This window comes from Pan paniscus, chromosome 12, assembly GCF_029289425.2.
Source record: "Pan paniscus chromosome 12, NHGRI_mPanPan1-v2.0_pri, whole genome shotgun sequence".
In the NCBI taxonomy this organism is placed as follows: Eukaryota; Metazoa; Chordata; class Mammalia; order Primates; family Hominidae; genus Pan; species Pan paniscus.
In genome coordinates this window covers 78,863,030-78,888,572 of record NC_073261.2, presented here as the reverse complement: position 1 = coordinate 78,888,572, position 25,543 = coordinate 78,863,030, and the positions used below count along the sequence as shown (strand labels likewise).

Here is a 25,543-nt window from a genome sequence, read left to right as displayed (position 1 = left end):
CCCCTCTCCCCGATGTTTTCTCTCAGTTATTTTCCATTCACTGACCTCCACCCTGCTCCATGGCTGCAAGTCCCCACTTGCCCATGCTGTAGTCAGAATCGAGTGCAATCTCTCCCCACAACTGCAAGACCACACTGCAGTGCAGCTTGTTCCTCTGACCATGGCTCCCCTTGTGTAGTCTGCCTTACTATCCATAACAAGTGTCATGAATAATTTTTTCTTTAACAATACCCCCCTCCAGGCTGGGCACGGTGGCTCACACCTGTAATCCCAGAACTTTGGGAAACTGAGGCAGGAAGATCACTTGAGCCCAGGAGCTCAAGAACAGCCCAGGCAACATAGTGAAACCCTCTACAAAAAATGCAAAAATTAATGGGGTGTGGTGGTGTGTACCTGTAGTCCCAGCTACTCGGGAGGCTGAGGTAGGAGGATCACCTGAGCCCAGAAATTTGAGGCTGCAGTGAGCTGTGATCATGCCACTGAACTCCAGCCTGGGTGACAGAGTGAGACCCTGTCTCAAAACAAACAAAAACAATAAAATATCCCCCTCCAAAAAAGTAAAGGGTTGACAGTCTGAGGAAAACAGCTTGTGTCTGCACATATATATTTTTTTTAGGTAGAGTCTCACTCGGTTGCCCAGGCTGGAGGGCAATGGCATGATCTTGGCTCACTGCAACCTTTGCCTCCTGGTTCAAGTGATTCTCCTGCCTTAGCTTCCCAAGTAGCTGGAACTACGGGGTACATGCCACCACACCTGGCTAATTTTTGTATTTTTAGTAGAGATGGGATTTCACCATGTTGGCCAGGCTGGTCTTGAACTTCTGACCTCAAGTGATCCACCCATCTCAGCCTCCCAAAGTGCTGGGGTTACAGGTATGAGCCACCACACTCAGCCATCTGCACATTTCTTTATAGGAGACTTGTGAGGATTCTAGGAGAGAAGGCATGAGGAAAGCTGAGCACAGTGTCCGGCTCCCAGCAAATGCTCAACCAATGTCAGTTGCTGCCACAATGATGATGGCAGTGGTGATGAGGAGGGGAGGTGGGATGGGGAGTCGGGAGTTAATGTGCCCTGTGCTTTGATGAGGGCGGCCAGCTACACGTGTAGCCCAGTGGAACTGCACTCCAGCCTGCAAGCTGCTACATGCCAGGGTGTGTGTGGTTTGTCTGCTCAGAGGGGTGCCTTGTTCTACTTCATGCTAAGGCACTGCAGGAGCTCTCAATGGTCCTGGGAAAAAGAGGATCTCCTTGTACTAAGGTATGAAGAGCTAAGTTCCTTTGCTCATCAAAGGCCAGAAGTGGGGAAATGATTTTAATGTCTTGTAAGAGATTGCTGAATTGGAGCACAATTTGCAACTGATGGTGTAGTGAAATGAGAAAGGTTTTGGAAAATCATTTCCAAGGCCCCAGAAGCTGCTGAGCCTGGATGGCTTTCTAAGTGGGAACTGAAACTGGCCCAGTTGTCCTATAGAACTGATGTTTACTGTTTTTTTGTTTTTGTTTTTGTTTTTTTTCGGATAGACTGTAGAAATGGAGCCTCCTGCTCGGAAAGGTTGAAACTTACATTTGTCTTACCTGAGTTCCTTCCTCAGGAAACTGACCCTCAGGCCTGGCAGATGTTATTAGGAACTGAAACTTACCAGATCACCACATCAGGGCAATGAGACACCAGACCCCTCACGCATCATGATTGCCTAAGCAACCATCTGTTGTTTGACCAACTCGTTTTCCTTACCTCTCCCTAATTCCTGTTTTCCCACATGTAGTTACAATTCTTCCCTGCCACAGGAACTCCTAAATTCAGCTGGTCCAGCTGATCAATTTGAGACTGATCTTCCATCTCCTCGGCTGCAGCACCCAAATAAAGCCTTCTTCCCTAGCAATGTTCTTTGTCTCAGAGATCAGCTTTCTGTGCGGTGAGCAGCAGGACCTAGACTGAAACCCTGGTGTTTCGGCAACAGAATCAGCCCCAGGCATCAGAGGCAGTGGGCACCTAACAATATTCTGTTGTTTTGAGCTTGGGGATCCAGGCAGATCCTTTGCCTCCTGAACTCGGCTGAGGGAGGCTCTGCTGAGTGAGGACGGCAAACATCTCTCAGAAGGGAACTAAAATCTATTGCACACTTGGTTTGTGGTCTACACTCTGCATGGATGATCTAATTTCATCTGTACACAACCGGTAATGCTCACAGACAAGAACAAGGAGGCTCAGAAAAGGAAAGTTATTCACTCAAGGACACTGAGTGGATGGAAGGAAGGAGGACTGGCTTCCACTGTGCCTCCTCACCTCCTGGGAGTGGCTCACAGAACAGTCACGATCACTGTCACTCTGGCACTCAGACAAGCTGGTTGTGTAGGCAAGGTGTGTGAAGTCCTCACTTACAGCCAAGTAAGATAATACACAGAGATGTATGTATGTATGTATTTATTTATTTATTTTGAGACAGTCTCCTCTGTCATCCAGGCTGGAGTGCAGTGGTGCAGTCATGGCTCACTGCAGCCTCGACCTCCCAGGCCCGAGCAATCCTCCCGCGTCAGCCCGCCAAGTAGCTCGGACTACAGGCACACGCCACCACATCCAGCTAATTTTTTATTTTTCATTTTTAACTTTTTTTTCAGAGATGGAGTCTTGCTCTGTCGCCAGGCTAGAGTGCAGTGGTGTGATCTCAGCTCACTGCAACCTCCACCTCCCTGGTTCAAGCAATTCTCCTGCCTCAGCCTCCCAAGTAGCTGGGACTACAGGCGTGCATCTCCTTGCCTGGCTAATTTTTGTATTTTTAGTAGAGATGGGGTTTCACCGTGTTAGCCAGGCTGGTCTCAAACTCCTGACCTTAGGCAATCCACCTGCCTCAACCTCCCAAAGTGCTGGAATTACAGGCATAAGCCACTGCGCCCGGCCTATTTTTCTATTTTTATTTCTCTTGAGATGGAGTCTTGCTCTGTTGCCCAGGCTGGAGTGCAGTGGCACGATCTCGACTCACTGCCACCTCTGCCTCCTGGGTTCGTGTGATTCTCCTGCCTCAGCCTCCTGAATAGCTGGGGCTACAGGCATGTGCCACCATGCCTGTCTAATTTTTGTATTTTTCGTAGAGACGGGGTTTTGCCATGTTGGCCAGTCTGGTCTCAAACTCCTGGACTCAAGTGATCCTCCTACCTTGACCTCCCAAAGTGCAGGGAGTACAGGTGTGAGCCACTGTGCCCTGCCTACACAGAGATTTAGAAAGCTAAAGGGACTCACCCAAACTCACACACTTGAGAAGTGGCAGAGTTGGGTCTTCCGTCTCTAAATCTACCACACCAAACAACTCAACTGGCAGCATTTTCTCAGCAACATCTTTGCAGGAACCTTGTGGTCAATTCCTCCTGCAGGGGTGAGTGGCAGCCTGCAGAGAGTTCTGTGAGTCAAGTGTTTCAACATATGGATGGATTGTTGTTTTTTACTGTGGCAACAAAAGGTGTGAGATTTTTGTCTTTCATCAGCTACAAACTACACTGTTGGTCAGGCACTTTTACTGGGAGATGTTTTTCCCCCGATTCTTCCTGGGGTGACTTGAAATGTGGGCAGGATCCAGGAGGTGGAGAGAGAGGGGTCTTTGAAGGGGTGGAGGTGGGCTGCTGACACTGAAGAGCTCTCAGCTGATTGACTCACCTGCACATGACTGTGTAGGGAATGTCTGGCCCAAGGAGGCTTCCTGTAATGTATCTATCATCTCTTCATTTAGCTCATTTTTTGGGTTTCGGAATCCCTCGTGGAAGGTCCAGTTAAAATCTTGGAAGAAACCTGGGCTCTGCAGATTGTCCTCAGTGGAGCAACTAAGAGCTGAATACAGTAAAATGAAAGGCAAGACAAAGTCATTTCCTGGGTTAGGATAATTAGAATTTGAGTCACCTTCCCGTGTAAAAGGAAACAAACATTCTGATGGTCTTAATCAGGGAAAGAGAAATGTTTTATCAAATAAAGTGTAATCCTGGCAGTTGGCTTCAACTGAGGCTTGAAGAGAGGCCCGGGGTGTTTAATCTCCTGACATTTTCCCTGTACCTCTTTTATGACACTTTTCACTTTTTGCCAAGTTATTTATATCATAGCCTTTATAGTTAATTTTTGCTTCTAGATTATATATTTCCACTTCTGTGGACAACTTGCAGCAGTTTGTGCATAGTATGTATTCAAAAAATGAAAAACTATAAATACATGGATGAATTACTGAATGGATGGATAGGTGAGTGAGTGGATGGATGGGTGGATGAGTGGATGGATGGATAAATGGATGGATGGATGGATGGATGGATGGATAAATGGATGGATGGATGGATGAGTGGATGGATGGATGGATGGATGGATGGATAAATGGATGGATGGATGGATGGATGAGTGGATGGGTGGATGGATGGACGGATGAGTGGATGGATGGACGGATGGATGGATGGGCCCTGGTAGTCATGTTCACATAAGAAAGGTTGAACTTGTGGGAGAGGAGGCAAAAAGAGGAAGTGATAGTCACTGAATGTGTGTGCTAGACAGTATGTCTGGCACTTTATAATCATTTTAGTTAATCCTCACAACAATGCAATAAGGTAGATTGCTTGTTTCCCCATTTCAAGATGTTGAAACTGATTCTCAGAGAGGTTAAAGAATTTGCTTAATGGGACCCTCATCTAGATCAGTCTGAATAGAAAGAACTACCAGACTCTTAAAGTCAGCCTAGCACCAAGTAGACACTAAAACATTGATTTTTGTGATGTTGTTTCCCAGAAACATTGAGTCAGAAAGCATGTGGATGCAGATTAAAGTGGAACAGGCTCGGCCATGACTGAGCATCTGCAGGAGGAGCTGAGGAAAGAGCTGGCCTCCTCAAGGCCTGGGTGACTCAACTGTCAGCCTCCAAAGCCCATTCCCCTCCTTCATTGGAGAGGAGTTTGAGGACAGTTGTGGTTGAACCCCCAGCAAAACTATTCCAAAACGCCGTGTGCTGGGGCAGGTGGGGCCTAGGCCAAGGCCATTTGGCCCTGCCTGCTGTGGCCCTTCTCCCCTCCCATGTCTTCCAGCCTTGCCTCCCCCACAGGCTGCAGATGACACCCTTCGCAATGCTTATTCTGGAGTGTAAGAGCTGAGAGCAGGAGCTACCTGGGGGTTAAGGGGTGGGCAGGCTTTAGAGAAGGGGAGAGAAGAGGCCTCATTGTGGGAGCTGGGGGCTCCCAGGAGCCACATTTGCCAGGCTTGGCTTCAAGCTGACATCACTATCAGAGAAGACAGGTCTGGGGAATGAGAGGGCCCAGGAGTTCAGGAGCCCAAACTGTCATTCAGTTTTGGAAGCCGAATCCCCAGCACAATTGTCCACCTTACTGGCAGCATCCTGGTTCCCAAAGCCTGTCAGCCCGGGGCTGCGGGCCTCTCTCTCACAAAGCCTTGTCTAGGTGACTTGGGAGGTGAGGCCCCTGTTGGTCAGCCCCGTTCCTGATGGAACAAGCCACCCTAACCGCTCTGTCCTCTCAGGTCAGGCTTCTGACAAGCCACAATGTGAGTGAGCCTTTGTGCACTGCCTGCCCACCTCTCACCAGGAGCCCTCTCTCCCTGTGGCCTCAAGGTACCAGTGAGGCTTATTTCTGTCTCAGCCTGGCCATAAGCAGCCCTCTGCAAGAGTTCCGTTACCAGTCATTTGCATTGTAGTATAAGTGGAAACCACAGAATCGCCTTCCTCCCCAGTTATTTATACTTCAAGTCATATTGTAGAGAGAAAATTTCTGTCAGCAAAAATCTCAGGAATCCTCCTCATTTCTATTTGTATGGCTTTCAATCGTTGACATGATTTTTTCACATATGTCATTTTCTGGGGATGGATTCGTATAACCCTGCTTCACTTGCTTCCCTGTGGGAGGCTCACTTGCTTCTCGACAGGCTCTGGAAGAACTAGGCAGTCTGGTACATGGTTGTGCAAGAACCCTTGAGGGGGCCTTGGAGTGTGTGCTTGGGCCCTGGAACTCATGCCTAAGATGGAGGGCTGAGATTGCCCCTTCCCATCCACCAAGGAGTTGACAAGGGGGAGAAGAAACTTCTTGTGAGCTTGTGATGACTTGTGGCACTTGCATCAGACCTTGGAGTTCCCTGGGGAGAGGCACTCTTGGGTATGACACTGTATAGTGCCACCTGATTGCCATTTGACCCAGTTTGGCCTTGGATCCTTGAGCAAGAGGGCTGGAAAGAAAGACAGCCAGGCCCACTTTTTGGGACACTATTAGGGTCTGTAGCATTGGTGGGGAGAGAATTCCCCCAACCCCCAAAAGAGCTGAAAATGAGACACGCGTGGAGGGGTGAAAGTGGAGTGTGGTCAACAGTGTGGTTACAGAGATGTGTGTCGGGGCCACTCCCACTCACCAGGGAGACTCATGAAGCAGAAGGGATGGGGCACAATGTGGCTTCCATAGGCACACCAAGCCACCTGGAGAGCGCATCAGCCCCTTGGGTACCCCCAAGCGGAAGGAGGTTGGGTCTTTGGGTCTGGGAACTTTGGTGCTTGTTCTGCTGGAAAGGGCAGGGAGTCAAGACCAGCTGTGTCTTCCACTGCTCTTCTTGTCCACTTTGGTTACTGGCCTCTGTTGGCATGAACTGGGGAGGCAGAGGCTACCTACAGACGAGGAACTGTGTGGAGTGCGAGTGTATGCAGTAAAGGGTTAGCTTAGCTGACTTGAGGTACTCACACCCATATTCCGAAGAAAAGACTGGCCCTCAGCCTGAGCCTCCGAAATAATCTCTAAGCCCTTAGAATACCCTGCTTTGTATTCAAAGAGTATCTTTGAATGCTGAACTTAGAACCACTCTAGAAAATGTATGCTAACAATGCGATTTATGATGAACACTTGTCTTTGTTCCCCTGGGGCCCTGGGCCACATTGTATCAGTTTGAGCCCTAGAGGGACAGAGAATGAGAAACTAAGATCAGTCATGCAGGTGCCCCAGGCCTATGTGACCAACCACCAATAAAAACCCTGAACATCAAGGTTCAAGTGAGCAATACAGCTGGTCCCAACTTACAGTGGTTCAACTTGTGAGTTTTGCACTCTACAATGGGTTTATTGGGACATAACCCAGTGGAGGAGGATCTGTACTTCATTCACATGTGTTGTCACATCATTACTGGGAGAATTAAGCACTGTCCACGTGAATCCACTGGGAGAGGATAACTGGAAGCTTGCACCTGGCTTCTCCTGGATTCTGCTCTGTATGCCTTTTTCCCTTGTTAATTTTAATCTGTATTCTTTCACTGGAGTAATCTACAACTATAAGCAGAATAGCTTTTCTGAGTTCTGTGAGTCTTTCTAGTGAATCATTGAATCCAAGGTGGTCTTGGGGACCTCTAACAAAAGATGTCTGGACCTGAACTTCCTGTTGTTTCAAAGATCCTATAGCAGGCTGTCTTACCAACTTTCAGCATCAAGAAGCTGGTGGGGAGTGGGTTAGTTTAAAAATGAAACTGGGGAGAGAGATGAAGCGGGGGGAAGATGCCCTGAAATCTCACCTTATAGGCAGCCTCCGATTCACCTGAGGGTTTTTCCTTGAATACTTTCTGGGTACAAGTATTTGAGACAGGTGATGTGCTGGTCACTTTATTCTCAGCTGCTTGTGGCCTAGCCCTAACATGGGCACTGGAAACAATGGGGGTAGGGGTTGATGATGGAGAAATGGGGAGTAAAGGGATTTAAAACTTTGAAAAACTGAGCTGTTTCCATGATTTGTCTCTTTTGATTCTCACAAAACCTTTATGAAATATGTGCTGACATTTTAAGCTCTCACTTATAGTGAGAAAAGCAATCTTCAGCAAGGTGATGACTTGTCCAAGGGAAGACATGGTCGCCCTTGTTCCTTGGGAGATTTTGTGCTCCCAGGGGAAAGCATAAGCCCTCAGGAGCCATGATGAGAACAGCTATAGAGCAGCAAGTGAACAGGTGTGTATCAGTCAGGATAGGCAAGGCTAAGCTGCAGTAATAAATAATCCCCGGATCTCAGTGGTGGAATATTGAGGAGGTTTATTTCTTCTTTATACAAATATACTGTGGATCAGGATGACTCTCCAGGCAACTGTCTGTGGGACTGTCCAGGTGCGCTTGGATCACCTGGTGTTGGGCCTTGAAGTTGGTAATGGAGAGGACATGTTAGAAGAGAAGGAACTTACAAGCAGTGGGAGTGCAGCGCCCTTTTGTGGATAGGGGTCAAGGCAATGCTTTCCAAGGCTATGACTTGGTGTGGTCGAAAAAGTCAAGCAGTCTTCACTTTTTGCTGTGGTCCCAGCAAATCTGCTTCCAATCCAGGCTTCTCCCATATAAAAAGCCTCCTTTGTGTACAGTGAGTGAACTAGAACAGGGAGGAGATGCTAGTGGAGCTTGGCTTGCTCCTTCTGTGGCCAGCTGGCTTGTTTTACCACTGCCTTTGGGGTACAGTGGCAGCTGTGGCAAATCTCTCTGGAGTTTCTCTAGCGGGACCGAAGCACCTAAAGCACATGGGTGCAGGAGCAGCCAGGCCTGCACCCATAGACATGGTACAGAGAGGAGCAGGGAAGCCCGCTGCCTGCAGACTTCAGGAGGAGAGAGGTAGGGGTGGTGCAGGGGAGAGGGCCTTAATGCCTTCAGGGAAAGGAGTCAAAGAGGAATACCCAGGAGACAACTAGACTTTAGAGTTCTTGGGGCCAGAAACTTGATTCCACCTCTAGTGCTTTCTTTTAGATTTCTTTCTCTCTTTTCTTTTTTCTTTCTTTCTTTCTTTCTTTCTTTCTTTCTTTCTTTCTTTCTTTCTTTCTTTCTTTCTCTCTCTCTCTCTCTCTCTCTCTCTCCCTCTCTCTCTCTCTCTCTCTCTCCTTTCTCTCTCTCTCTCTCTCTCTTCTTAAGACTGGGTCTCGCAGTTGGGCACAGTGGCTCATACCTGTAATCCCAGCACTTTAGGAGGCTGAGGTGGGTAGATCACATGAGGCCAGGAGTTCAAGACCAGGCTGGGCAACACTGTGAAACCCATCTCTACTAAAAACACAAAAATTAGCCAGGCATGGTGGCAGATGCCTGTAATCCCAGCTACTCAGGAGGCTGAGGCAGGAGAATCGCTTGAACCTGGCAGGTGGAAGTTGCAGTGAGCCGAGATTGCACTACTGCACTCTAGCCTGGGTAACAGAACAAGACTCTATCTCAAAAAATAAATAAATAAATAAATAAATAAAATAAAAGGGATACCGGGTCTTGCTCTGTGTCCTAGGCTGGAGTACCATGGTGTGATCATGGCTCACTGCAGCCTCCACCTCCCGGGTTCAAGCAATTCTCCTGTCTCAGCCTCCCAAGTGAGTACCTGGGACCACAGGCATGTGCCACCATGCCTGGCTAATTTTTAAATTTTTTGTAGAGATGAGGTCTTGATATGTTGTCCAGGCTGGTCTTGAACTCCTGGGCCCAAGCCGTCCTCCCACTTTGGCCTCCTGAAGTGCTGGGGGTACAGGCGTGAGCCTCCACCTGGCCAGCCTCCAGTGCTTTTGCATCCTTCCTGTTAACTTGTGTAGGATTAAAACATTGTCACAATAAGACTTTTTTCCTTTTTATTGTTTTGATTTTTTAGCCAATGAGAAGGAAAATTCCTTATTAGGGAGGGCGAGGGTGAGGATATGTGGGGTGGGGAGAAGCGAACGTTCCAAGTTTCTAAAACAGCGACTCTCTCTTGGACTCTCTAGCCAGTAGAAACCTCCCTCCCACTCTCTTGCCCCAAGATCTGGTGCTTAGAAGAGAATCAAGGGAAGTTGGAACCCAGAAGACGGAGACAGATTGAGGGACTGCTGTGAAATGTTGGGGTGTTTGGTGAATAATATTAGAAGTTGGGCTGGCAGAGACCCTGTCACATAAACATTAAATCAACACTGGAGACTGAGCATTTGTTAGAAATGTAAGCGGGAATGGCAGAAAACTTGTTTTTAAGGGAAAGCATGTTACGGCTTATGTTCAGCCTCCATCCTCTGAAGGCAAAAGTTAGCAAAGTTGATGTATGGCGTTGCTTTTTCTGGGAACTTTATCTCGTTTGGTGGGGTTCCCATCTCTGTCTCCCAGGAGCCAAGACTTTCCCCTCCCTCTGCTCCAGCAGAAGCCAGTCTCAGGCAAGGCTCCCTGTACCTCATTTACACTTTGGTGTGAATATGTTATTGTACCCTCTCTCCTGGAGGTGTCTGCATTCCAAGACTGAACTTTTCTGTGAAAGTTACTGTCACTGTGAAAGGCAGTTCAGCCCCCAGGGATTGAAAAAGGAAATCATTTTGGGTAAAGGGACAGTTAGTCCAGATTTTTTCAGTTGCAAGTAAACCTAACTCAGCCAGTAGGCAAAGGGGGAAATTGCTGGTTTGAACTGGTGGGAAGAAAGCTGAGGAAACTCCTACACTTGGGGGAAGAACTGCAGGTGCCTGGCTGCAGGGAACGCAGTGGGCGCTCAGGACCAGGCAGATGCCCTGCCTCTGCTTCCCTTGGCACAGTGGCCTCCTTCTCCCTTCAAGTAGGCAGATGCTGCCTGTGGCAGAGGACAGCAGCTGATTGGCAGCCCAGCAGGGAGGATGTGGTAGACAGGCACTGAGCATCTCTTCTACCCTCCTTCTAGAGGGCTATCCTGTACTGTTGAGGCTAAAAGACTGAAAACCACATTTCCCAGCCTCTCTTGCAGCTACCAATCTGGATGAGAGTTAGATTCTACACATTAGATGCACTTTAGCAAGATTTTCAAAAGCAGATTGGAGAAGGAGCCCATGCTTCTGCTGTTTTTTTTTGCTGGCAAGTGAGGGGTTCTGTTTTTCCTGGAGTGACTTTATCATGGTGGCATCTGAAAAAGGCTATTTCTTGATCAGAGAGACAGCAACCCCCTCAGTGACCTAGTTATGTGGGTGTGTCTCTCCTGAGAGTTAATCCCAGAGCTCAAACTAGAGCTCAACCCTAGAGTCTCTTCAGGCTTCCCAGGGGTGGGGGTGCATTTAACAGTCCAAGTTAAAGAGAAAATAAAGGCCATTAAAGACCAAACATTGAGCACTGAGTGAAAAAGTTTTATTGCCAAACAGGAAACCTGATTCAGGCCAGGGTCTTGGAAGGTTGTTCAGGATGAGATGGGGGAGGTGAAATGGGGTAGGTCTTTGAAAACCAACAGATTGCAAATTCTCTGTCCCATAGCAGGAAACCACAGTCTCTGATGTCAGCTGGCTGCCAACACGTCAGTTGTATCAGCATTAGCTGGCTGGAGGTGGCCTGCTGTGTGCAGATGGTACCTGGTGCAGGATTGTGGTGTCCAGGTGTCTCTCCTTAGCACATAAGACCCTGTCCGAGGACTGTGGCATGACGTGCTAGAGTCACGATTCTGTCACCCAGTCAGGTCATCAGTGTCAGAGAGCTAGGTGGCCAGGTTGGAGTTGATTGCCAATAATAGGTCTTTTTCTGCTTAAATCAGCTGGACTGGATTCTATTGCATTAACTTGACCCTGACTCATGCCGCCAGGCCTAATTTATAAACCAAGACAAGAAAGGGCTACTCCACCCCCTCCAATTTGTGTAAGGCCAGGGGACTTCCCCCCCACTCCCCAACCTGAGGCATGCACCCTCCCTTAGATCAATGGCTGTATCTCTGAGAATGCGGAACCGTGATTAATCCAGCCTTGATGGGGAGGCAGCAGGAACTGTAGGCATTCTCACTTCACACCCATCCCAATCCCCTCCCCCTTGCTGTCCTCTTGTACAGAGGACTGAAAGCACAACACTCTCTCCCTCCCTCCCTTATAGGTGGTGACGATCATGTGACTCTTCTGGTCAATGAGATGCAGCAGAAAGTCCTAGGGAGGTCTAGGAAAAGTCCTGTTGGGAGAGAACATTTTTTACCTTCTCCCTGCTACTTCTTGCTACTAGTAACATGGATGTGAGCCTTGGAGGGGTAGCTACCATCTGGCACCTGGGGTGGGAAGCCAACATGGAAAGGATGGCAGAGCGGGAAGGAGGAGCCAGCCTTACCGATGGCATCACTGTCACTGCGCTAGCCCCAGACCACCTGCTCCAGAGTTCTGGTTATGGTAATGAAATAAACCTTGATTTTTATTCCTTAAAACTACCCTTCAATGGGTTTTCTGTTCATTACAGTTGAATGCTTTCATAACTGATACAGGAGGGACCCTGTGATTGGCAGTTCCACTAGACTGCATGGAGATGGGTGGAGTTATCTGAAAGAACAGAGATAGTGTCCCTAGAAGAAGGGGATAGAAAAGCATCCTGGGTACACAAAAGTCAAGGCTCCAGGATCTGCCCTGGGGGCTATCTCAACACCGCTACACTCTCACCGCACGTAGTTGGTCAGCTATGAATATGACCAACTCTCGTCGTTTATCTCTATTCAGTGGAACACAGCAGCACTGTGACCTGCCCACGAGAAGAAGGATTTTTAGAACTTATCTTAGGGCAATTTTAGGTAGAGGAGCAGACAAGATGGTGTACGGGAGAAACAGATCTATTAACCCTGGTATTAATATTAACTGGCTGCCCAGAATAAATGAAGAATAGCTTATTCTTTGCCAGGTTGAAGATAGAAAAGGAATGAAGGGCTGGAGAAGTACAGCTGGGTGAAGCACAGAGCAGCCTAGTGCTTGGCATGGGACTCAGATCTGAAGCAGCCTCTCCGGGACTTCTCTGAGCCTGCCCCTGGTGGTATGACTGTGATATCCCTGCTTCTATAGTTGCCAACCAACATGTCCTAGCTCCTAGACCATAGAGGGCCGGATTCATGTCTCATTGTGTAATCTCTGTGTGGCCCAGTACAGAGCATGCACACAGTAGGTTCTCACATATGTTTGTTGAGTGAATGAATACAATACCAAACGAATGGACAGGACAGAGCTGTGGGCTAGCAGGAAGGATATCTGGCTTTTGCTTGAATTAGCTAGTGAATTGCTGTGTGGCCTCCTTACTGAGCCTCATTTCCCTCTGTCTGCAGAGTCAAGCAAATCTTCCATTTTTTGTTCCCCTGCTGCCAGAGCATGGCAGAGTAAATGTGTGAGTTGAAGGGAGCAACCTCATGAGGTTTTGCTTTGTGTCTTAATTACAGCCATTTGTGGAATTAGGCTTTTAATATAAATGTTTGTGTGCCTGCGCCTGCATATATGTATTTGGACCAATGCTCTCATGTGTGCAAATACATGTATTCTAAAGAAATCTGTCCAGAACTCCAGCATCTGTGGTGTCTGTGGTGGGAGGGTCTTCCATATTACAGAGAGATGCCCACAGTGCATGACGTTACCCGCACAGGTGTGACATCACAGGGTAACCAAATGCTTTTGCCCTGGGGGTGGGAGAGGGATGGGTGCACGGTGAACAGCAGGTGGGGGTCTTTCCATAGGGGATGAGGAAGACAAGGCCACTTGGAGGCAGAGGAGACCACAGTGGGGCATGATGGTTGGGGAAGGCCTTTTACTTCTGCCCCTTAAGGATGCCCTGGAATTCAGGCTTTCGGATCCCAGAGCTCTCATTAGAGCAGCCCTGCGTTGTAGACTTTTCTGCAGTGACAGAAATATTCTATATCTGTGCTATCCAATATGGTAGCCACAAGTTACATGTGGCTATTGAACACTTGAAATGGGGTTAGTGCAATTGACGAGCTGAAAATTTAATTTAAATTCACTTACATTTAAATAGCTGTGTGTGGCTTGTGGCTGCCTATTGGACTGTGCAGTTCTGGAGAATGGTACTTTACTTGTCCTTGGGGAAGCAGAAACAAATGAAAACGAGGATCTGGAGCTCATGAAGTTTCTCATGGGGTGGGGTATGTGTGTTGAAGCTGCACCTTCAGCAGGAACCTGGCCAGTCCTTAGTGGAGGACATTTCTTTCCATCCTGCATCCAGATGGCTGGTCCTGCTCCTCCCAGTCCATGGAGAAAAAAGAATTGAACAAACTGTCTAAGCTGGGTCAGGTACTCTGCAGATGTTTGCTGAGTATCGTTCTTGATGGAAATCCCCGTGGAACTCCTACATTTTCTCCTCTCTTCTCCTTCCTTTCAGAACCTCAGAGTGACAGAGCCAAAAGACCAGTGCCTCATTTTGCTGACATGGAAAAGGAAACTTCGTGGGGGAAAGAGATCTGCTTGCAGTCGGCCAGAGAGACAGAACCGGGGCAGTGGTGAGCTCTCATGACCTGGTGTCTGTTGCCTTCTGGTTAAGTTTTTCATTTGTAATTCTACAAACATCCCTTCTGTAAACATTTCCCTCAAAATGGAGCAGGAAGCTCTCAAAAATGGACCAGAAAGGGGTCAGGAATATAACTTTCTCTGCCCAGATTCCAGGACTTACAGTGAGAAAGCGCCTTCTGGGAACTTCACAATGGCTAAAGTGTGCTAATGGGATGATGTGCCCTTGTACACCCACTGCCTCTGAACTCTGCTCTGCATTGCTGAGCAAACTACATTTCCCAGAACTCCTTGTTGGATTCCTTCCAAACAGGTTTACCACTGGGAGAGCCTGTTGGTGGGGGAGGGCAGGAAGAGGGAGGAAAGAGGAAGGGACTCACTTCCTGTTTCCAGCTGAAGTCTAAATCAATCCACTATCAACAGGTAGCTATCATACTACCCTCATTGTCACCCCTCAGAGGTCCCACTGCAGCTGCATAATGTCCTCTCAGTGGCCTGAACATGAGACGAACAACACTCTTCTTGGGAGTACCAGCCTTGCTTGGTACATGGCCACTTTTCCTGATTATCTTGCAGCTATATTAGGTCATGTGACAAAGTTCTGGCCAGTGGCAAGGGAACATAAGTGATATGTACAGATAGAAGTGTTTGATACTACATAGATTATGCTTGCACTCACTTTTAAGAGAGAGACATGAACTTTTACCGACGGAAGCCAGTATTATTTTGAACCTCTGTTAGAGTGGCTTGAATCTGTATCCTAACTTGTATCCCTAATGTGTGACCCATGAAAATTAGCCAGGCAGCACCAGTTCCAAAGAAGCTCACACTCCCCTGCGGCTGCTTCTGCCAAGGTCACTGATATTTCCCTTTGCTAAATCTTGTGGGTGTTTTCTTCAGTCCTTGTCTTAATCACTCAGTGGCACTTGGCACTCATTCCTTCTTGAAACCCTTGTTTCCCTTGGCTTTGTGGCATCCCATGCTCTTGGTTTTCTCCCACATCTCTGACCCTCTTTCCTTAGTCTTTTTTCTTCTTCCTCCTGTCCCTTAAATGCTGGTTGTGATCCTCTTTTTATCTCATTCTACACACTCACAGCCTGAGTAATTCACACCATCTTGATGCTGAGAACTTCCAAAATGTTGGTCTAGCCTGGGTCATTGTTATGAGCTCTAGACTCACAAGGCCAATTGCTTGGTGGGAACCCCTCTCTCATGGTTATCTCATGGGTCCCTCAAGTCCAACTTCTCCTTCACTGAACTCATCACCTCTTCTGTTCCTCCTCCTGGGCTCCCAGGCTCAGTGGTGGCACCACTGTCTACCTGGCTGCTTAGCCTGAGACCTGGCTCCGTCCCAATTCCTCTCTCTCAGTCTTATCATCCCCATCCAGGCAAATCATTGATTCTGTGGACCTACTCTTTCGGGTGTCCCTCAAATCTCTCCACGTCTCTCTGTTCTCACTAGCACTACCTTGGTCCACCCTGCCATCTGCTTTCCTCCTCCACTCCTGCATTCTGAGTCATTTTCGGCAGCACACGCATCCTTAAAACCCCTCCACTGGCTTGCCAGTGTCCTCAGGATTAGGCGAAAAGTCTTTGCTTTGTTTTACAAGGCCCTTCGCTATCTGGCCCCCTCATTACCTCCCTTGCTCTGCATGCTCCAGTCCTGCAGAAATACACACAGTTCCCCCAACAAGGCCCTGCTCTGTTCTTCCCACACACTGCTCCTCTGCCTGGGCCACTCTTCCTGCTCCTTGTCAGCAGGCTTGCTGCTCTCAGGCTCAGCATGGACAGCTGCTTCTGAGAGCCTTCTCTGCCTACCCAGGCTGGGTGGCTGCCTCTCTTTGGTGTGCCCATGGCAGCCCAGAATGCCTGGTGGACAGGGAGCCCTCAGCAGGCCGTACTGCAGCGCCCTGCCCCCGTCAGCCTCCAGGAGCCTGGAGTCCAGTAACATCGAGGGTGGTCCTGTCTTTCTCACCCTTGTCTCTCCAGCCCCTAACACAGGGGATGCCTGACCCCAAACTAGACGAGTTACTTGACCTCTCTGACCCAAGACAAAATGGGAGGAAAGTGCTAAATTTCCAAGATTGGCCAGGGGATTAAATAAGATAAATATGCAAGTCTCTTATCTGGGGGTCTGGCTTGGTAAATATAAAGTTCTTTTTTCTTTTCTTCCTTTTTCTTTTTTCTTTTTCTTTCTCTTTGAGACAGGGTCTTACTCTGTCACCAAGGCTGGAGTGCAGTGGCATGATCATGGCTCAATGAAACATCGACTTCCTGGGCTCAGGCGATCCTCCCACCTCAGCCCCCTGAGTCTCTTGGCCTACAGGCGTGCACCACCATGACTGGCTAATTTTTTGTATTTTTAGTAAAGACAGGGTTTCGACATGTTGCCTAGGCTGGTCTCGAACTCCTAGGCTAAAGTGATCCACTTGTCTCAGCCTCCCAAAGTGCTGGGATTATAGACATGAGCCACCATGCCCAGCTAAAAGTTCCTTTTTAAAATCTGCTTGTTAGATACACTCATAGAAAGGTAACTGGCCACAGAAGGGAGAGGAATGGCAGTCCATCCAGGGATCACTGGAGTGTCATATGAAATGTTATAGGAATCACAAGCCTTAGAACTTGAAAGGAACCCAAGGATCATCGAGGCTACTTTATGCAGGTAAAACAGCCACCTGTGCCCATCACATAGCTGGGGCGCAGCTGGAGACCCCAACAGAGAGGAGAGCTGATGGGTGACCAGAAATCAGGCCTCTCCACCACGGCAGCCTAGCTAATGGGTCTTGGCTGGAAGCTAACAGGAAGGCCTCTTTCCAGAAACACTGTAAGCCAGTGTTTCTCAGATTGCTGGGTGTAATTCATAGGCAGATCATGAAATCAGTTTAATAGCTTTGACCAGCATTAACCTATTTATGCCTAGCGTTCCCTTATTGGAACACTAAGTCTGTGAGAGTTATTTACATCCTACTGCTTAAGGTCATCGCCAAAATCTGATTTTTTACACAAAAAATTTGCAACCTCCAGCATAAATGGGTTAAAACAAGACAAAACAAAACAATACCAGAATGGAAAATAGTGCATGATCTGTACAGTATAGTTGTAGAAAACTTCTTGTTTTATCATTTGATGTCATGAAAGTCCCTGCTGTAGATAAAAGATGGAGCTTGTGCTTCTGAGTGGTCATGCTCAACAGGGTGGGGAGCCCAGGGGAGTGGGGAGTGATCGTATAGACAGAGGTGGGTGGGGCCAGTGTGAGCCTGATGGTCAATTACTTCTCATTTCTAGGGAAAATTGAAGGAAAAGAAGGAGGGGGATGTGGAGGGGAGAGAAGGCCTCAGTAGAGTTTGCACTATTATTAGGGCAAGTAAGCTGCTTCTGAAAAGAAGGGGTTTGCAAAGCCAACCCGGGCAAAAGCAATCTGCTGGAAGAACTTCATCCCCAGCTGACACTGTGGGAAGGACCCCATGCAGAAGCAATAGGGCAGCCTGGTCCCATATCCTCATGAAATGCCTCTTATAATTGTGACATCTTGCAATTGTGGAGGACTTTACACTTTTCGGAGTCCTAGCCCCTCATTTATTTCTCGTAAGACCGCTGGGAGGTGGGGGGATGGTATCATCATCCCACTTTAGAGATGGGGAAACAGGATCAGAGTGAGCTAAATGACTGCCAGATCCAAAACTAGAATTAAGACCTCCTAGTTTCTAAGTGGACGCTCTTTCTACACCACCATAATGTGAGTGTTCTGTGTTTACAGGGTGTATTCAAGTCCATGACTGCCCATTAGAATCCCCCCAAAAAATTCCAGGGCTGGCCTGAGTTGCTCCTTAGACCAGTGAAATCAGACTCCTGGGAGTACGGCCCGGGCCTCGGGATCCTTTAAAGCTCCATTTGGAGAGCCTCGGGCACAGCCAGGTTGGGTCCATCTCCCAGTCCCCCAGCCTTGGCCCAGCCTGGCCAAGCTGCCCAGGAGGTCCCTTGGTGCCCTGGGCTCTGTTTCACTGTTGTTTTGTAGAGCAACTTCTCAGTGATGCTGCCACTGGGCCCCATCCTAACAGCTGAAGTCCCCCGGGCCCTCCTGAGAGGAGGTGTGAACTGGAAGATGGGGAGGCAGGCGGCTCTGACAGACAGAAAGCAAACAGCTCAGAGGGGTGGCAGGCTGCATTTTATTCATCGTTAATTTAAACACCCTTCAAGTCCTCTCTTGGAATGCTGCTCAGAAAAATAGATGTATTGTTTGAGAAACCCTGCAGGCTTGTCCCGCATGCTCTAGCCCCCTCCTGAGAGAACAGATAGCATTAAAAATGATTTGTAAAGCAAGGGGGAGCTTCCTTAGGGAAGAAGGGGAAGGGGAAGAGGGTTTGGGGCCAGGTCCGAGTGCAGAAATCCTCAATGCATGAGACTAGCGTGGAAGGTGTAGCAATTGTGCTCTGGGGTGCCTGAAAGTGCCAGAGCTGCTTCAGGGGCAAGAGTCCAGGCCCCAAGTCCATGCTGATGAGCCCACCCTGGGGGTCAGGAATGGCCTCAGCAGGCCCTCCCTCCCTCCCTCTCCACCCTACAAAGTGAGGAGCCTTGAGTCACCACCAGCACATTATACAACAATACAAGAACCCTGCAACAGATAAAGCCCCAGCGCCTCTTCTGGACTCCGAAGTGCCCTAGGCTGGCTGTCTGGCTGTGCTTTCCAGACAGTGTGCATGTGGAATTGTGCTTTTTGTTTTTTAAGAATGTAAAAAGTTACAGTAAGATCGAACCACAGGGCCCGTCGCTCCTATGGTCTCTGCCTGACTGGGCTGCCGTCTGCCTCAGTTCCCCAGAAGCTTCTCCTTTGGCCATGAGGGCTCAGTCACCCCTCACCCCAGAGCCCACAGGAAGAGGGGGTCTGCTGGGAGGCCTGTCTGAAGGACGGAGGATCCTGGGTCAATTTAGCAGCTATTTTCCAGGGTTTGGCTTGGGTTTGGATGCTGGCTTCTGTGTGAAACCTGAATACATGCAAATTGTACATAAAACTCCCCCAAGGCAGAGAGGGATTTTCCAGGCCCTGGTATATCTCTAGAGAGTTAAAAATGGGAAATCTTTCTTCTTAAAGTGGCCCAGACTGAGACTTTTCCTTGGGGAAAAGGGTTAGTAGCTCTTTGTAAGGCTGGTGTGTATGTGTGTGTGTGTATATATATATATACATATATGCATGATGCTGTGCAAATGCCCAGGGCTGTCTGGCATTTTCCACAAAATGAGAGCCTGAGATTGCCTAAGCCTTCTGATGCCTTCTCCAGGCCTGGAGGCACTGCTTCATTCAGAGGACACAAAGGCCTGACCACCTGGCTTTAGCAAGCTAGGACACCCAGGGTGGCTTCTTTACCTTTCTGCTCAGCTCTGAGAAGGCTGCTAGCCAAGACTCTGGATTCTCTGTGGCCACAGCCATATGGTGAGGGCCTCTTGGAGTTCATTCAAACTTTAAGGGAGCCCCACAGCACCGGCATGATGGGTAAGTCCAGGCCTAAGGTTAGGAAGCAACTCCTGGAGCGTGAGGAAATTGTAGGCTACAGTGAGCTACCAGTCGTGGGCAAACTGGAGACCCCCAAGACAGTGAGAGAGGCCACAGCATCTGAGGGAATGGAGCTCTTTCTTGGCCTGAGGTTCAGAAGAACCTGCACCAAAGAAAGGCATCCCTATCAATGTCACTGTTCCTGAAATGATGGGAGAACCACATCCCTGCTTCAGGGAAGCAGTCCCTGGCGTCTGGGGCGCTGAGCCCTTTGGCCTGAGATGAAGGATGATGGTGTGATGTATCATGGCAGTGTGACTGAGACTGGATTGGGGGATGGGGACAGGGGAACATAGGCAAAAATACACATGTGCCACTGGATCCTGAGCTGCCACTGTACCTTGGAGGACTGGCGTTTCTCTGAGAAGTTGGGAGGTGAGAAGAGGAAGGGTCTCATTTTCCTGCCCCTTGAAACCATGCTTACGATTCCTTTAGAAGATTGCTCAAGCTGCCTCCAATTGCCTCTTTCCAAAACCAAAGCATAGGAAAACAAGTAAAAACAGCTGAGGCTGCAGCATAAGCAACTTAGGATAGAGTCTAGGAAGCACCGCCAACAGAGAAGACTGCCAAGAAACGTTTTGAGTTTTTCTTCTCTGGAGGTGGGTCCTGGTTCCTCCCATGGAGACCAGGATTCTGTGTAGTCCTGCACGCTGGGCGGGGGATTGCCTGGAGGTTTCTTTAGACCTGTCTAGCTCACACAGTCTTGATGCCTGGGTTTTAGGCTGCTGTACTGTTGCTGGGGCTCACTTCCTGTGGGTAGGCTGTTATTTTGCCTGCAGATCAAGTCCTCACTGTCTAGATGCCTCTATCATGGGGATCTCTTCTTCCCTCTCTGGATGGCTCTGATCCCCAAGTTATTTCCTGTTGCCTAGGTAACACCTCTAATTGGATGCCTTTTAATCGTTCCCTTTTTTAAAGGGATAAATGTGGATTTTATATCCAGGTCCTGTCAGAGGGCCCTGCCCTAGAGAACACGTGTGCCCCTGCGTGGGCAATCCCTTCACTGTGACTGCAACCATAGCTTGGATGGGGGGCACTCACTGGGCTGGCCTGACAGTCACAGTGAATCCTGAAAGCATGGTTTTCACAGGAACCCACCTTCAGGATTTAGCAAGACTGACCTCTCTCCTGGCCAGCGCTGCTTCACTGGCTTCACCCCAGATTAGGGCCTGTGTTTAAAAACCAATCCCAACTCAAATCAGAAATTACCCAAAATAGCTGGAGAGTCACTGAGATCTCAGGTAAGCTTTCCCTTCCTGCCATGAACTAGAAGGGGAAAGAAGAGTTTGACATTCAAGTTTGACTCTAATGCTGGGTGCGTGAGCGCATGCGTGCATGTTTGTGTGTGTGTGTGTGTGTTCCAGGCACATTTGCCAGGGAGAGAGATTTCACAGCATGGCTCGAGCTGGAGGCGGTAAGGCGGTGCTTTTCTAAGACTTCCTATCAGAAGCTGTGCATACTGGTGGGTCACGCCGTGCCTGTATAAACTCTGGCACCTGTTCTTGCCCTCATCATATATGAGAAAAATGGGCAGAGAGAGTGTTCGTTTACACCCCCAGACCACCATCCTTTCAATGAAGCCTGGGTATCTGGCCTTCCTCCAGGTCAGGGACCCCCTATGCTGCAGAAGGCAAGTCTGGGAGAATCTGTCCCTCAGCCTGAGAGCAAAACTGTAATCCTAACATTACTTCCATCCACCAGTTTCACCAGCTACCTCCCTCTGCCTCAAATAGGCTGTGCATGGAGAAGACAAATCCTCTTGATAAACAATATTTAGAAAGGGATTCTATCTTTCCTGACCCCAAACACATCATGGCCTCTGGAGCCAAATACCCTGACATTTGCAAGATGGCTTCTTTTGGGTTCCTGGTGCTGCAGGCCCTGGTTCCCAAGGACGCAGCTGGCAGAGGTGCCTCCTTCAGAGGAGGAGGAGGAGAAGCTGGAGGGCTGCGCCCGGCAACCCCATGATCTCTTAAAGGGGGAAAAGTTGAACTGATCAACAGTAGTTAAGAAAAAAAAAATCCACACCAACAAATAAATATCTTGTCTGAGAAGACTCAGATATTCCTGGTTAATATTGAAAAGCACTGCTGTGGATGAGCTTGTGAAAGAAAGGACGGTTGGGGGATTCAAGATCTGCCGATCAAGATCTGCCGATCCGAGCCTGGAGATCAGCCAGCTAAAAGCCCAGCAGGGCTCCTGCAGCCTCAGCACTCCCCTCCTCACAGGTGCCCTGGACCGCCCACCATTAGAAGTAGCTGCCCTGTGCTCTGTGCTAAATGGACTAACTCTGAGCTGAGAAAGGCCAGCTAAGCCCCTCACCACTGCAATTTCCAGATCTGGGGGAAATGCCACAGTCCGCAAGTTGGTGCTATGTTTCATCTCATTGCATAATACTACACCATTCTCTGTGTGTAGTGGCTGTTCTATATATATACACGGGGAGGCAACATATGGCTGTCCCAACCCCCACCTGTCAAAACTGTGACTATATCACTTCTGACGACCAGAAGGAAGCTGCTAGGCTGGGCCAGGATTCTAAATGCTGAGGAGGTAATTCAGAGCCACGAAAAGTTGCACCATATGCTTTGGGGTTGCCGGCTGCTTCTGTGCATGGGGACGGGGTTTAGTGCCAGTCTGCAAAACCCTCCTCGCTGCGGTATGCCCTGGGTGTGGGCCTGGGGGGCCACGTTTTCTCTCCCTGAAGGAGAATCTGCTGGGGGCCACGGTTCTCCAAGAGGGGACTCACAAGGAACACAGGCATCCCCAAAACCTGCCCTTGATAACATCAGGCCTGGCCAAATAGTATTTCTTTAAAAAAATTTTTTTTGTTTCATTTTATTGGATAAAGATTAAGAAAGCGCCAGCAGTGACTGAGAGAAGAGAAGCAAACCACGCCCGGCGGCCCCGCGGCCTGGAGAGGGTCCCCGGCGCGGGCGGGCGGGCGGTCTACCTGGAGGCGCTGGTCTCGGCCAGCCGGTTGTTCATGATGCCCAGCGCGCCCACGCCGCCCGAGAAGCCGTTCTGGCGCGTGTTGACGCACACGCTGCGCGGGTAGCCGTTGGCCGTCTCCGACAGCTGCTTCTGCAGCAGCGCCAGCGACACCTTGTTGGAGGCCGTGAGGTCGCGCATGGAGATGAGCTCGCCCGAGAGGCGGCGGCCCTCGGCGTCGCTGTCGCGGGCCGCGGGGTCGGCGCCGAGCGCGGCCAGGCGGCGGCGCAGCCGGGAGCCCGGGGTGATGGCATTGCGCCGGGCCAGGGGCGCGCCAGGAGCCGGGCAGCAGCGCGCGCAGCAGCGGCAGCTCAGCTTGCGCAGCATCCAGTTGAGCACCTGCTTGATGAGGATGGAGATGACGTTGAAGAGCGAGTAAATGCAGCACACGCCGAGCAGGATGAAGAGGAAGTTGCCCAGGCGGTAGAGCCCCTGGTTCCGGTAGGCGGCGTGCTGGCTGCTCACCAGGTCCCCGAAGCCGATGGTGCTGAAGGTGACGAAGCAGAAGTAGAGCGAGTCCACGTAGTCCCAGCCCTCCACGCTGGTGTACATGGCCGAGGCGCAGCAGGACAGCAGCACGGCGAACAGGCCCAGGATGAGCAGCACGTGGTACACCGAGGGCTTCCAGCCCGCCAGGCTGTCGGCCTCCGAGAGCGCGGAGCCGCGGCGGAAGGTGGCGGGCAGCAGGCCGCTGCGGCGCAGTTGGCGCTCCCGGCAGGCGCGCATGATGAAGGCCAGCAGCGAGATGATGCGCTCCAGGAAGAGGTTGAAGAACAGGATGGTCCCAGCGCAGCCGAACAGCCCGTAGGCGATGAGGAAGGCCTTCCCGCCCACCGTCGCGGGGGTGGTCATGCCGAAACCTGTGGAGACAGGGCAGGGTCAGCGCGGTCCTGGCCGCGCAGGTGGTCCTCACTGGGCGAGGGTGGGGGGTGTGGGGGCGGGGGCATGCAGGTGCTTGCGCGGCTCCTATCTCGAGTGGCACCACTCAGGTGGAGGAAAAACAGCACTTAGTCATTTATCTCCCTTGGTGGCACTTAATAGGGTTCCTGATCTTGGCAGCCCCTAAACTGATGGAGGAGACATGGCCCTTCATCTTGGGGACCTATAAACCCAAGTGGTTGGGGCAGGTAGTCACTAGGAAGGACCCATGATGACACAAAAAATAGAAACCACTGCTGCACAGGTGCAAACCACTGAGCTACACACAAAGCCAACAAGGGACACCTGCTCTCCCACTCCTCCAAATTTTTTTTTAAAAACTGTCATCTTTATTTTAGTTCATAAATACATTAATATACTAGTCTAGGTGAGTTTTGTTGGGTGAATTACAAATATTTACATTAGAAATCAAAACCAACATAGATCTCTTCAAAGATATCTAGCTTCTTATGTGCTTGTGCACTTTTTATACCAGTCTTGTTACTTGGAAACTCCACTGCCTACTTGAGAATGGTGAAAAAAGCCAAGTAATCTTAGTGCTGTGACTAATTTTCACTTTACAGGCACTTCGAAAAGGCCTTTGGTCAAAGGATCATATTTTCTTTTTTGGGGGGATAGGTTCTTTGTCACCCAGGCTGGATGCAGTGGTACAATCATAGCTCACTGCAGCTTTAAACTCCTGGGCCCAAGTGATCTTTCCACCTCAGCCTCCCAAGTGATAGGACTGCAGGTGTATGCCACCATGTCCAGTGAATTCTTTGTTATTTTTTCTAGCGGCAGAAAAAGGACCATATTTTCTTAGTCTGCCAACATTTCATGCCTCTGGAATTGGGCCTAAGGCCAAGTGGGTAGTCCGTCACTTCCCTAGTTCTTACAGTGTGAATATGGGGTGACAAGAGAATGTGCATTTCAAATCAATTCCCAGATGACTCCAAAGTCTTCCATACTAGAATAGCAGACTTTTCTGTTTAAAGGGCAGTTTTTAAAGAGTTGTCATATGTGCCCAATTTTTTTTCCCAAGTGTGCCATAGATTTTCGGTCCCTCCCTGTTATTAAAAAAAAAATCAGTTTACCAACTCTGCCTACTAACTAAAGGACCCCAAAATTAAGTGTCAATGCTCAAAAGTCAACTGCAGCTCCTCTTCTTTCCTCAAGTTATTTGGAATTGTGAATGAATCCGAGCTGAACAACTGTTGACTATGAGTTTTTCTCCGAAAGCCTGGTTTTTAAATGTAACCTGTAGTACACCTGGGCAGACAGCCTTGTTAGGGAAGCATTCCATAGGGCTTTGCCTTAATTGGGATTGTTCACTCTGGGACCAGGTAGAGTGCAACCAGGTAGCTAGAGTTAATGGTCTCTGAAAAGAGCCTTGTGAGGCTGACAAAAGGATTGTTTGAGAGTAGGCCACCCACACCCTTCAGAGACTGAGCATGGCTCTGCCATTGGGTGCCGGCTCCTTCTCAACCAAGGATCACCATCAATCATCCTTGCTCACACTTGTGGCCAAAGAAAGGCTCTGGCCCAGCTGGGTCCTGTGCTGCTGGTATATCAAATTGCTTTGTTCTGGGAGGTCTACACAACTGCGTATTGCTTCAGGCCCTTATCGTTGTTAACTTACCACTTGTTCAAAGCACAGGCTTTAAGGGTGTCTTTATCAATTGATTTCTGCAGAAGGTGTGGCTGCCTGCCAGTGTGCTCGCCCATGCCATCCAGGGCAGTGCAGAGTGGCAGCTCTGCCTCTCGACTGAGCTCCCTGCCCAGTGCTGGCTGTGGTCTGTGGGACCCGTGGTTGCCTGACTCTGGTTATGGGAGGAGGTTTCATCTCTTGGTGGAAAGATTCACTCACTGCTTGGAGTCTGAGCTGAAAAAATGGATCATTTGTCTGAGCAGCACCATGATACCGTTCAGCA

General features: G+C 49.4%; 2 protein-coding genes across 3 annotated transcripts in view; one reads left to right on the top strand and one right to left on the bottom strand.

Moving 5' to 3' along the window:
- The window catches only part of MSH2 (mutS homolog 2), a 127,725-nt gene that overhangs the window by 92,662 nt on the left and 9,520 nt on the right, over positions 1-25,543 (top strand). The window contains exon 16 of one of the 2 annotated variants that reach the window (XM_055108003.2): positions 14,031-14,148. In XM_055108003.2, the coding sequence (XP_054963978.1) occupies positions 14,031-14,148 (118 nt within the window). Of the gene's footprint in view, positions 1-14,030; positions 14,196-25,543 lie in introns of those variants that run through there. The other variant, XM_055108004.2, reaches the window with a different exon arrangement.
- KCNK12 (potassium two pore domain channel subfamily K member 12) overlaps positions 18,304-25,543 on the bottom strand; it is a 55,214-nt gene continuing 47,974 nt past the window's right edge. The window contains exon 2 of the mRNA XM_034953077.4: positions 18,304-23,554. Coding sequence (XP_034808968.1) covers positions 22,653-23,554 — 902 coding nt within the window. The 3' untranslated portion in view covers positions 18,304-22,652. The remainder of the gene's footprint in view (positions 23,555-25,543) is intronic.